The following is a 13,389-nucleotide window of genomic DNA, read 5'->3' as shown; positions in this document are numbered from 1 at the left end:
GAGAGAGAGAGAGAGAGAGAGAGAGAGAGAGAGAGAGAGAGAGAGAGAGAGAGAGAGAGAGAGAGAGAGACCCACTGTCGGAGAGAGAGAGAGAAAGAGAGAGAGAGAGAGAGAGAGAGAGAGAGAGAGAGAGAAAGAGAGAGAGAGAGAGAGACGCCCACTGTCTGGGGGAGAGAGAGAGCGGAAGTTACGTCACTGTATTGTCATGGTATTCCAGTTTTTTAAATTGGTATGTTCCCCACATTTTTGTCATTCAGCTACTAAAGCAATTTTCTGGCTGATTTCAAATCGTTCAACAGTCGATGGGACATGCTTGGCTATTTTTTATTCATTATTACAGATTTACTTATATTTATATATTTATTTATATATTTATTATTTTACACATTCCAAAAGTTTTTCTAAGAATTCCTCAACAGCAATAAAGTGAATTGGATAGATAGATAGATAGATAGATAGATAGATAGATAGATAGATAGATAGATAGATAGATAGATAGATAGATAGATAGATAGATAGATAGATAGATAGATAGATGTGCTCATTCAAATCACATTGGGAACTACTTTCAACATTCCAAGAGCTCCCACATTCCCCGTTTTTACAGTAGAATTCTCAAATTTTCCACAATAGGATGTTATTATTCTACATTATTCCTTCCTCTTTTATTTTTTAATGAATCAAACCATTTCAACTTGTAAATATAATTTCAAACTATATACTATTACAGTACTGTATACAATTATTATTATTTTTATTATTATTATACTATTTTTAAACAAGTGGACGGTATGTGATGCTTTTACTTTTTGTTTTGTCGCTCATACCCTTTTGTTAAATTACAGTTGTAATTCTTTAACTCTTAAATGGCGCAGAAGAAGAAAAATTAACAACAGAAGAAGAGTGTCTTTCGAGTGACAGCAAAACAAGCTCAAGGGAAACAAACTAAGGTCGCATCTTGTTTCCCGAGTTGTGCAAAATAAACACATAATGGAAGGTCAGATAAAGACTCGATTTCTGTTTTTCAATGTCCAATTCTAAAAGAGAAACGGCTCGTTCCCTTTCAATGGAGACAGTAACACTGCCTCCCTGTGGACGGCGGAGGAACGGGCTTTGGACACGTGAATATCTGAGTGCTTGTGTGTGCGTGTGTGTGTGTGTGTGTGTGTGTGTGTGTGTGTGTGTGTGTGTGTGTGTGTGTGTGTGTGTGTGTGTGTGTGTGTGTGTGTGTGTGTGTGTGCGTGTGTGTGTGTGTGTGTGTGTGTGTGTGTGTGTGTACAATTCAGGCAAAAATAAATACATAATAATGAGACGAAATTAATGGCTACATGATCAAAATGGGTAAAAAGCCTGTGTTTCCAGGACCCCCAGGCAATGCTACGGCGCATCAAGGCAGCTGATTAAGACAAAGGGAATCCAACCATGTAGTGAAGATTGACATATCGTTTCAAAAATATCATCCATCCATTTCTTCACATCATTCTAATTTTGGGAGAGCGACAACATTCGATACGTATCTTGATACGTGTTAATTGGAGAGATTTACAACCCTGATATATAAATTAGGAATTATAATTGAAATAGTGTAGTGTATGAAATAAATATTCTGATAAATATTGAAATGAACAAGCAGCTATTAGATTAATAACATCTTGAAATAATTGAATTCATATTCAAATTAATGGGGGATATCAAAAACATATTTTACAAAGTAATATAACTGAATACATATTGAAATTAGGGGAAATAGTGAACTAAAAAAAGGAAATAATGGAATAAGTATTTAAAAAAATACATATATTTATATTTAATTATTAAGCAGTAATATTGATGGATTGAATAAATATTTAAATACAAAATAGATATTGAAATAATGAAATAAATATGTAAATAAATTATCAATGAAATATTAAAAACATTAAAACAATATTGTATTATTAATATTTTTCTAAATACTGAGATAAAAAAATACATCAATATTAAAATAAATAAATACTGAAATAATTGAATAAACAGTCAAGGCACTTTATTCCATTTTGGAAAACACACCATAACATTTCATTCAGATTGAGTTCTTTCTTGCACATTCTTATCCAATGGCCTTAACTTAAAAAATACATATATATATTTTTAAAGAATTTATTGAACAGGTCAATCAATATAAAATATGTGAGTGGGGAAAAAAATCTCATACAAAATGACTGACGACAATTGTGGGAGCTAAACATCTCCAATATCATCACTGACTTTGAGTCGTAACACGACATGCAAGTGGAATTATTTGCAGAGGAATTTTATCAGTTGTGTAAAAGCAAGGAAACATTTTCATGTTGTCAGACAAAGGTGGCCATTCGGAAGGTTCTGTTTTGCACAATTCAGTGTTTGTATGTGATTCAGAGAATGAAACTGATCTTTCGTTCATGTCCACGTGAACTCGGATCTTCTGCAGCTTCACTGGCGGATTCCAGGATCCAAATGACCCACCAAACTTTCTGTATTTATCATCACGAAATGCAATGCGCCAACATTCCATGCTATGTGGCAAACAAGAATCACCCCATGCCACACCCAGTCCCCAGTCTCTGTTGTCTCCCACCTCAACATCCCACATGGGCGTTTGTGAGACCAAAGCAGAACCGAGCAGATAATTCCACTTGGCCCTCTCTGGATTGTTTGGACGCTGATGTTCTTTTTGACAACTCACACTGGTCAGATCTTCAGACAGACTGAGATCCGAATAGGCCGTGTTTGGGTCCAGTATGACGGGACTGTAGAAGACCATCTCCTTCATTCGTTCCCATACGCTGAACTTGAGGTTGCCCACATGCTTGACTTCGTCCAGCAGAGCTCCTGAGAGCAGTTTGGGCTCGTCGGGTAGCTTCTGGATTTTGGTCATCGCATCCTTGAAGTTCTTCATGAAGGAAACGGGGTCAGAGGTCAGCTGCTCTTCTGTGCTTCTGATCTCGTCTGACAGCGCGGCCATGTCTCTGCTGAGAGCCTGAATCTTCTCCTTCATCATCCGACTCTTTTCCTCCTCTTCCTCCCTCACAGCAGACAACCTGGCCTCCTCCTCAGCCTGCAAGAAGCGACGAAGTTCCTTGAAATCCATCTTAATCTTGTTTTCCACCTGCTCCCTCTGGACCCTGATGTACATCGCTTGTTCATTGCAGTTGTCTCTTGTCTCAATGTAATCTTTCAGTCTTTCCTTTGCGTCCTGCAGGCCGTCCTGGAGTTTGTCTTTGTGATCTTCGTGAACTTCAATGAAGGGAAAGAACTTGTGGCCAGCGTGGATTTTTGAATCTCTGCAGATGAGGCACACAAGCTCCTGGTGGTCCACACAGAAAAGTTTCAGTTTTTCCTTGTGCAAGCTGCAGATATCGTCAGACTCCACTGAGGCTTGTGAAAAGACCTCACACATGTTCTTCAGGGCCAAGTTCAGAAGTGGATCCATTGATCTAAACTCCGTCCTACAGACTGGACACGTTCGATCTCCTTTCTGCTCCCACCACTGCTGTACACACGCACGACAGAAGTTGTGACTACACGGCAGCATGACAGGATCTTTAAAGCGCTCCAAACAGGTTGGACATTGGAGATGGTCCTCAGCTAGGCTGGCCATCGTTCCTTGCGAAGATACCGACTCTGTCGACAAGCTTCCAACGTTCACTCTCAAGAGAGCCACAGTGCGTCTATCAGTCACGAGTGAAGGAAATATTTGCACTTCCTGCTTTCATTTTCTGACTTGACTGCAGCCACACCCCGTTATCTGGGATCACACAAAAACGATTTATTACCACTTGCACATAAAAAATAATATTTATCCAACATTAGAGTAAAAACACAAAACAAAGCACATCAGTTCCATCTATAGTCGACGTGAAAGAAAAGGAAGGAAAAACTGAGTCCTGAATGCAAACTTGCTCAGAGAAGAAAAAAAAGTTTTAAAAATAAGAAAAGAGAAAGGGTGTTGAAATGAAATAGCAGCTTACCCGTCCTGCTTGGTGCTCGATGTGCAGCAAACAATGAAAAAAACAAACCAAACAGCTCACCTTAAACAGCAGACAAACCCACCAAACTCGCTTTACCACATTGCAAAACTCCGCGTCTCTTTTCGGAAATTTTCCACCAACATTGATATACAGCTTTAAATTTTCATTAAAATCTTAACTTCCTGCAGGTTCTCCCACACAACCAAACCTCAATGTGTCAGTGTAAAAAAACAAATATTAATCACTATCAATATGATCAATGTGCCATGTCAAACCCTTTTTACCATGTTTTGAATAAAACATCACATCACTTATTTCCAGAAAAATCACAGTTCCATGAAAAATTTAGTGAGAAGCTTTTATTATATACTGTACATAGTCAGAAAAGCATTGTAGCATAAATTCAAAAAAAAAATTCTGTCCTCTGACACTCAATCCTTCATTGACCAGATCACAAGTCTCAAGAGATCATGTTAGCTGTTGCTTGCAGGGGACCAGCGTGCTTACTGGAGGCCATGAACCTGACAAGGTTCAAACTAAGACAACACAGACGTCAAAGATCCCAGTACACTCAAATGCATCTGGGGGCATGAAAGTTTGCATACAACAGGTGTTCATAACGAAGAACTTGCGTACCAACCAGTACTTGTAGGTTCATAAAGAGTAATACTTGTGTCCAACAGCATACTCAAGTTTTATTTATTTTTATTTTTTTACCCTGTAACGATACCACGACCACAAAAGGTCCTTCTGTCTTACATTATTCAGGAGGACAAGGATTTTGCCAGGGAAAATAAATCAGCTGAACTCCCCCTTCTCACCTCTTAAGATCACAATGTGGTCCACTCTGACCTTATTTCATTATGAGTTGGGTGAGCTCTTTTTGATGAGAATGCATATCCAGCAAAAAATATTCCAATTGTGAAATAATACTGACAGTGATGCAGCAAACATATGTTTAGTGCGGCTTTTTGTGACATTCTATTATTGTATGTGATTATCCTTGTTATAATATCCTGTATCATAATGTGCAAAAAAAGTGTTAGATTAAAAGAAGATTTAAAATTATGACTTTTTATTGTTAATTTCCAATGTAGAAATTCCTTAAAATGCAATCAAGGACACTTTAGTTCTCACGTAACTTCTGCCCAGTCAGGTAAGACCGCAGCTTCAGCAAGTTTGGAGGGAAAGTGAAATTCTTTTGATTCAATGTTTTAAAAAAAACAACAACCATTAAATAATAAGGAAATTGTTAAATATTGGTTAATATAGCAAAATGGCACAAAATGTAAACATGTTGTGCAAAACTTAGGATATTCCCTCAATTAAACAAAGCTAACCATCCACATACTAAGATATTATGGGTAGGGAACGTTACGGAACTGGAACAGGTGTGTTGTTGAAGGTATGTTTGTTTTTTTTTTCTAACCCTCCCTTGAGGTGACTCTTGGCTCAGCCAGCGAGTTGTGAATGATGCTGCTAATGGAGTCCACTCCCTCTCCTTCCAAAAATGTGTGGTGGTCGCCCTCAATGACGTGGACTGACACTTTGCCGTCACATACCTGAAAAAAAACCAAATCCAAATTTTCAAGTTTTCCTCCTCTTAACATACTTTTGTTAACATAGAAGTGGAAACATGTTAAACTAATACAAATATGGCTCCATCTTTTAGTCATTGATAGTCATTTCATAATAATTCATAAAACTGAGTTAAATTAAAAAGAAGGACTGTGTGATGTTGATTTATGATGAGGTCATTTTCTTCATGACATGAAGTAACTTATGAAATTCCGCACATTTTTAAAATTGTAAAATACTTGACCCCAGTCTCCACAAATATATGCATTATTGTTAAATGTTTTACTGCTAAATTTTGACACGGACGTGTCTGCTGTGACTGGAATTCCCCCAGTAGAGACTTCCCAGGTAAGGGGCGGTTACTAATCGCGCATTTTAAAAAATGAGTGGCATTAAAGGAACTTTAAATTAAAGCACTAATTTTGACACCCCTAAAATAAAAAAAATACAAATGTCAAAAAATTAAAATAACTTCACTGTCAGCTGTCGTTTTTCACCTATCAAATGTGATACTAACCAGCTCGAAGGGACACCCCAAAGGAATCTTTTATCAGCATCAAGATTGTCGCCAAGTCTTTAGCAGGCAGAAGTCCCATCACACGTCGACGATCTGCATCAAACCCAGAAAACTCCATGCCCAGCATGCACTGCTGCAGTGCCAAGTCCCCTATACAGTGCAAACAGTATATATTTTTTGGTCAATAGGAATAACAGAATTTCCAGAACATTTTTATTAGAAACAAGAGCAAGATTAACAAATTAGTTTCCCATAGAAGATGTACCTGGAATAGCATCTGGTGGCAGTTTGCCCGTGGCGAGCATTATATCTCTGAAGTTGAGTGAGCTGTAATAGACGCGACACAGCTGCACATTGGGGTTGCAGGGTACAAAATGGCGGAGTGGCGAGGCAATCCAGCTCAGTGACGAAAGGTCTCCCCGAGTCAACACGTTGACATAGGCGTGCTCTGTCAACTCTTCCTTTCGATCTTCAAAAACACAAAATAATTGACATTAGCCATGTTATATGTCCCTTCCAAATGTTCATGAACTGCTTTACACACACCCACATTACAAAACAGTGTTTAACTTTAAATCACACAAGCATTGATAAGAAGCTTAACAATCAGGAACTAATCTGAATTAGTGCGTGCACATCTTGTACCAAGAGTTATTAGTTGGCCATCTCTGAATACGTTCATGACGAGGTCCCCCTTGAGCAGCGATTGCATGGATAATTCATCAAACTGGAACGCCTCTGCTTCTGATGGACCGTTTAGATTTGACACAAACGCACACCTGGGGAAACATGGACAATTGATAAAAAAATAATAAGATACAGTGCACAATCTGGATTGACAAAGTATATCCAGTAGCTATAAAAGTCTACACACCCCTTTTCTAGAGCCAGGTTTTTGTGATGATAAAAATAACATCAAGCTTAATCATTTTATTTGTCGATTTTTTATTTAATTACATTTTTAATTTAATTAAATTCCCTCCACCTTTTGTAAGGCCCCAGTTCTAACTGTGTGTGTGAGAGAAAGAGAGAGATCGATGCTTCACTATATGTATGGTGTTCTTTTGGTGGTGAACAGTGTTGTATTTCCACCAAAATACCTTTTGGAATTATGTCCAAATGGTTCACTCTTGATATTGTTGAACCATAATAATTTCCCTAAAACCCGGGTCAAAATGTGTTATCTAGGTAGCGTGAAGTCATGACCCTTATCAGCGCGCCCTAAGGGCTCATTGCCATAGTGATACCAACTCAAGACATGACGAAAGTCAACAGTCTCGAACTTGGGTCTTAAACTGGACAATGATTTTAAACGGACGGCAAAGTGGTACTATTGTTGAATCCATCTTAGGAAGCTAGCTAAGGTAAAGTCTTACTTGGCAAAATATTTAATGAAGTGATCGACAAGAAGTCAGTTGGTGACGTCCAACGACCAACTCCTTAATTCTACACTAAATAAGCGTTTTACACAACATATACATTAAAAAATACACCCTCTATCATGTAAATACATAGCGAGGTGAGTGCTTTTACAAGCTGAAGGCATCTACAAACACTTTTGACTAACAAATAAATAACATATTCAAAGGTCACTGAATTTCAAAGGGAGACTCCAGCACTTTGACCATCATGCTGAGCTATGAGTGAAATGACGAATGGTGGCTTGTTTATATTGAAGCAAGGCTGCGCTGTGCCATACGGTATTCGGAGACCACCTGGTTCCTGCCGCAGACAGTTGACCATTCCCACAACGCCGCAGTGGGCCTGAGAAGCAGTCAACCACACTGGAGAATCTGAAGGCCCTGCAAGTGTTGCCTGTTCCAAGCGCAACAAAGAAACATTCAGAGAAAGCGGGACATTGTTTGAAATTCTTACAAAAGGTGAAATAGTAGACATGGAAATATCCCAGCGGAAGCTGCGGAACATACCTTGAGTATTTTCACCCACTTGTAGTTAGCACTATCAACAACAAGGAGAACTGGTTGCTTGGCAGGAGTCCGAGAGCGACAGAGAAAGAGCACCGAGCCATAAAAAGACTTCCTGATGGCAACCAGGTTGAGTGAAGCCTCGGAAAACACTCTCTCCCACTCATCCTAGAGAGATGGAAAATATTATTGCCTTATATATTGTGTCAACACCATGCTGGAAAATGACATGCAAGTTGTGTCCATTTCAATAAAGTTTCATGCTGCTGCTGTCACAAAAACTGGGTAAAGGAGTTACACCTTGATGTAAATGACACCGTTTTATTGTAGGATGGGTAGTAATACCGATTTACACTATTAATCAAGTGTTCAGATTTTTTAATGAGCAAGTGACAGAATGCATACACAAAGAAGAAAAATATCTCTAAGAGGCTTTATGTCTCCTCTCTACTGACCTGTGTGAACAATCCTTGCTGACTGTTGTTGTCACTGACACCAGAGAGGAAGCTGACTGTTTCCCCAAGTGTCTCCCCCTTAAGCAATGTGTGGAGGAGAACAAATCCCCCTTGCCTGCCTCCTGAAGCCAAATTTGTCACCAACTAAAATATCAAAATGTGTATTTAAAAACCAATAGGCTGTTCAGCAAGTTTTGTAAAAATGAGTACAAAAAAATTATTAATAAAAACAACAACAAAGCCCAAAGCTACCCATACCTGAACCAAATTTTATTTATATATTTAAAAAAGATCAAAAGCGGTCAAGAAAATGGATGGATGGATATATATATATATATATATATATATATACATATATATATATATATATATATATATATATATATATATATATATATATACATATATACATATATATATATATATATATATATATATATATATACATATATATATATATATATATATATATATATATATATATATATATATATACATATATATATATATATATATATATATATATATATATATATATATATATATATATATATCCTTGGGTGGGAAATGTGTGCGTGTGTGTGTGTGTTTGTGTACAATTCAGGCAAAAATAAATACATGTCATGTTTATTTTTAGTCATGTTTAGTTCCTGTCACGTTTAGCTTCTGTTTTCATGTGTGTTCCCCTTGTCTTGTCATTTCCTGTTTTATTTTGAAAATTGACTCCTCTCGTTTCAGGTCACTTGCCTTTCCTCGTGTGGTGTCAGTGTCAACCCTGAGTCCTGATTGTTTCCACCTTGTTTCCCCATTACCCTCATGTGTCATCCAATCAGTGCCCTTAGCCTCTTGTGTCTTGCCCAGGTGTGTCTTGTTGTGTCATTAGTGTTGGTATTTAGTCTGCTGTCTGCCTGCACTCTGTCTGTGTGGATTCATTGTAAGTCTTTCCCTATGGCATGCTGCCCGTTTTTTGCCACGCCACGCCACGCCACGCCACGCCACGCCACGCCACGCCACGCCACGCCACGCCACGCCACGCCACGCCACGCCACGCCACGCCACGCCACGCCGTTTGTTTTTGTCTAAGTTTTTTTCTCCATGTTTTGTTTCCTGCTTTGTTAGATCTGTTTTATTTTATATTTGAAGATCCTTTTTGAATAGAAATTAAATCCCTTTTTTGGGACTACGCCTCTGCCTTCCCGCATCTGGGTCCTAAAGCCCCCCGTTTTGACAATACATAATAATGAGATTAAATTAATGGCTACTTGATCAAAATGGGTAACTATTGAAGAGGGTATTTAGTCATAACTGTTAGGGATAGGGTTAGTGGAGCTTTGTTCTGCGGCTGTATCTTTGTGAGTGTTATCGCAATTGCTGCCAGGTGCAGTCATGACTGAAAAACCTCCTCTATTCCTCAAATGGGCTTTTGTTTTGTGTCTGAAAAGTGTATCTGTGTACGTCCGGTCAACTCCGCTTGAACTGTTTACTGGAAACTGTCTGGTACCGCCCTTCAAGATAGTATAAGAATATTGTAAGTCCTCTGTAATCTTCGCCATTGTCTGTAACTCACTTGTGCCCGGATTATTCTGTACAAATAAAAGCTTCGAAGGAACTGTTCATCGTCTCCAGCCTGTATCCAGATAACCAACATTCTCACTACCCGGAAGAAAACGAACACGCGGAGGAAAAGATCAACTCCACAACACTATCTAGGCTGCACCTCCTGTCAAAAAGCAACTCGGTGTCCAAGCAATTAAAACAAGTCAATGTTTTTGTTATCTTCAAAGTATATTCCATATCAATGTGCACAATGTAGGCGTCATTTGGACTTATTTTTTTTGTTAATTTATGTTACTTATTTATATCCTTAAATTGAGGTTTTGCATTTGGATGTAAGGGAATGAGGGAAAATATTATTCGGAGATGCAGCTTGGGGTTACTATATGCTGGTGTTGTTGTTTACTGTTATTTTGCACATGACAGTACTGTATTACAAGAGGGGAACGAGGGCCACAATAAAGTACTATCAAGTGGAAAATGAGGGCCACCAGACCCCAAAACAAAGAGCTGATAGCAAGCACCAAGAAAGCCTGTGTTTCCAGGACCCCCAGGAAATGCTACGGCGCATCAAGGCAGCTGATTAAGACAAAGAGAATCCAACCATCTAGTGAAGATTGACATATCGTTTTGAAAATATCATCCATCCATTTCTTCACATCATTCAAATTTTGGGAGATCGACAACATTCGATACATATCTTGATACGTGTTAATTGGAGAGATTTACAACCCTGATATATAAATTAGGAATTATAAATGAAATAGTGTAGTGTATGAAATAAATATTCTGATAAATATTGAAATGAACAAGCAGCTATTAGATTAATAACATCTTGAAATAATTGAATTCATATTCAAATTAATGGGGGATATCAAAAACATATTTTACAAAGTAATATAACTGAATACATATTAAAATTAGGGGAAATAGTGAACTAAAAAAAAGGAAATAATGGAATAAATATTTAAAAAATACATATATTTATATTTAATTATTAAGCAGTAATATTGATGCAATGAATAAATATTTGAATACAAAATAGATATTGAAATAATGAAATAAATATGTAAATAAATTATCAATGAAATATTAAAAACATTAAAACAATATTGTATTATTAATATTTTTCTAAATACTGAGATAAAAAAATACATCAATATTAAAACAAATAAATACTGAAATAATTGAATAAACAGTCAAGGCACTTTATTCCATTTTGGAAAACACACCATGACATTTCATTCAGATTGAGTTCTTTGTTGCACATTCTTATCCAATGGCCTGAACTTAAAAAATACATATATTTTTTTTTAAAGAATTTATTGAACAGGTCAATCAATATAAAATATGTGAGTGGGGAAAAAAATCTCATACAAAATGACTGACGACAATTGTGGGAGCTAAACATCTCCAATATCATCACTGACTTTGAGTCGTAACACGACATGCAAGTGGAATTATTTGTAGAGGAATTTTATCAGTTGTGTAAAAGCAAGGAAACATTTTCATGTTGTCAGACAAAGGTGGCCATTCGGAAGGTTCTGTTTTGCACAATTCAGTGTTTGTATGTGATTCAGAGAATGAAACTGATCTTTCGTTCATGTCCATGTGAACTCGGATCTTCTGCAGCTTCACTGGCGGATTCCAGGATCCAAATGACCCACCAAACTTTCTGTATTTATCATCACGAAATGCAATGCGCCAACATTCCATGCTATGTGGCAAACAAGAATCACCCCATGCCACACCCAGTCCCCAGTCTCTGTTGTCTCCCACCTCAACATCCCACATGGGCGTTTGTGAGACCAAAGCAGAACCGAGCAGATAATTCCACTTGGCCCTCTCTGGATTGTTTGGACGCTGATGTTCTTTTTGACAACTCACACTGGTCAGATCTTCAGACAGACTGAGATCCGAATAGGCCGTGTTTGGGTCGAGTATGACGGGACTGTAGGAGACCATCTCCTTCATTCGTTCCCATACGCTGAACTTGAGGTTGCCCACATGCTTGACTTCGTCCAGCAGAGCTCCTGAGAGCAGTTTGGGCTCGTCGGGTAGCTTCTGGATTTTGGTCATCGCATCCTTGAAGTTCTTCATGAAGGAAACGGGGTCAGAGGTCAGCTGCTCTTCTGTGCTTCTGATCTCGTCTGACAGCGCGGCCATGTCTCTGCTGAGAGCCTGAATCTTCTCCTTCATCATCCGACTCTTCTCCTCCTCTTCCTCCCTCACAGCAGACAACCTGGCCTCCTCCTCAGCCTGCAAGAAGCGATGAAGTTCCTCGAAATCCATCTTAATCTTGTTTTCCGCCTGCTCCCTCTGGACCTTGATGTACGTCGCTTGTTCATTGCAGTTGTCTCTTGTCTCAATGTAATTTTTCAGTCTTTTCTTTGCGTCCTGCAGGCCGTCCTGGAGTTTGTCTTTGTGATTTTCGTGAACTTCAATGAAGGGAAAGAACTTGTGGCCAGCGTGGATTTTTGAATCTCTGCAGATGTGGCACACAAGCTCCTGGTGGTCCACACAGAAAAGTTTCAGTTTCTCCTTGTGCAAGCTGCAGATGTCGTCAGACTCCACTGAGGCTTGTGAAAAGGCCTCACATATGTTCTTCAGGGCCAAGTTCAGAGGTACATCAATTGATCTAAACTCCGTCCTACAGACTGGACACGTTCGATCTCCTTTCTGCTCCCACCACTGCTGTACACACGCACGACAGAAGTTGTGACTACACGGCAGCACGACAGGATCTCTAAAGATCTCCAAACAGGTTGGACATTGGAGATGGTCCTCAGCTAGGCTGGCCATCGTTCCTTGTGAAGATACCGACTCTGTCGACAAGCTTCCAACGTTCACTCTCAAGAGAGCCGCAGTGCGTCTATCAGTCACGAGTGAAGGAAATATTTGCACTTCCTGCTTTCGTTTTCTGACTTGGCTGCAGCCACACCCCGTTATCTGGGATCACACAAAAACGATTTATTACCACTCGCACATAAAAAATAATATTTATCCTACATCAGAGTAAAAACACAAAACAAAGCACATCAGTTCCATCTATAGTCGACGTGAAAGAAAAGGAAGGAAAAACTGAGTCCTGAATGCAAACTTGCTCAGAGAAGAAAAAAAAGTTTTAAAAATAAGAAAAGAGAAAGGGTGTTGAAAGGAAATAGCAGCTTACCCGTCCTGCTTGGTGCTCGATGTGCAGCAAACAATGAAAAAACAAACCAAACAGCTCTTCTTAAACAGCAGACAAACCCACCAAACCCGCTTTACCACATTGCAAAACTCCGCGTCTCACACCGAGCCATAAAAAGACTTCCTGATGGCAACCAGGTTGAGTGAAGCCTCGGAAAACACTCTCTCCCACTCATCCTAGA

The 13,389-nt window shown here is 38.7% G+C and overlaps 2 protein-coding genes across 3 annotated transcripts; both read right to left on the bottom strand.

Moving 5' to 3' along the window:
* Window positions 1-2,011: 2,011 nt before the first annotated feature.
* On the bottom strand, window positions 2,012-13,328 carry LOC144038638 (tripartite motif-containing protein 75-like). The gene is made up of 4 exons (XM_077551261.1): window positions 13,191-13,328; window positions 12,030-12,967; window positions 7,837-7,847; window positions 2,012-3,489 (listed from the first exon to the last, which is right to left on the bottom strand). Exons 2-4 carry the CDS (start codon window positions 12,818-12,820, stop codon window positions 2,240-2,242), a joined length of 2,052 nt encoding a protein of 683 aa, XP_077407387.1. The 5' UTR covers window positions 12,821-12,967; window positions 13,191-13,328; the 3' UTR covers window positions 2,012-2,239.
* On the bottom strand, window positions 4,259-8,725 carry LOC144038636 (fatty acid synthase-like). 2 transcript variants are annotated; one of them, XM_077551259.1, is made up of 7 exons: window positions 8,465-8,725; window positions 8,013-8,177; window positions 7,784-7,899; window positions 6,730-6,863; window positions 6,350-6,553; window positions 6,085-6,234; window positions 4,259-5,551 (listed from the first exon to the last, which is right to left on the bottom strand). In XM_077551259.1, the coding sequence occupies exons 3-7, from the start codon at window positions 7,825-7,827 to the stop codon at window positions 5,544-5,546; spliced, it is 540 nt and encodes a 179-aa protein (XP_077407385.1). In that variant the 5' UTR covers window positions 7,828-7,899; window positions 8,013-8,177; window positions 8,465-8,725; the 3' UTR covers window positions 4,259-5,543. The 2 variants fall into 2 exon arrangements, with proteins under 2 accessions (XP_077407385.1, XP_077407386.1); XM_077551260.1 differs by having other exon boundaries at window positions 7,800-7,899.
* Window positions 13,329-13,389: the final 61 nt, after the last annotated feature.

Source organism: Vanacampus margaritifer, chromosome 18 (genome assembly GCF_051991255.1).
Source record: "Vanacampus margaritifer isolate UIUO_Vmar chromosome 18, RoL_Vmar_1.0, whole genome shotgun sequence".
Taxonomy (NCBI): domain Eukaryota; kingdom Metazoa; phylum Chordata; class Actinopteri; order Syngnathiformes; family Syngnathidae; genus Vanacampus; species Vanacampus margaritifer.
The sequence above is the reverse complement of the archived record's forward strand: the minus strand, read 5'-3'. Positions and strand labels throughout refer to the sequence as shown.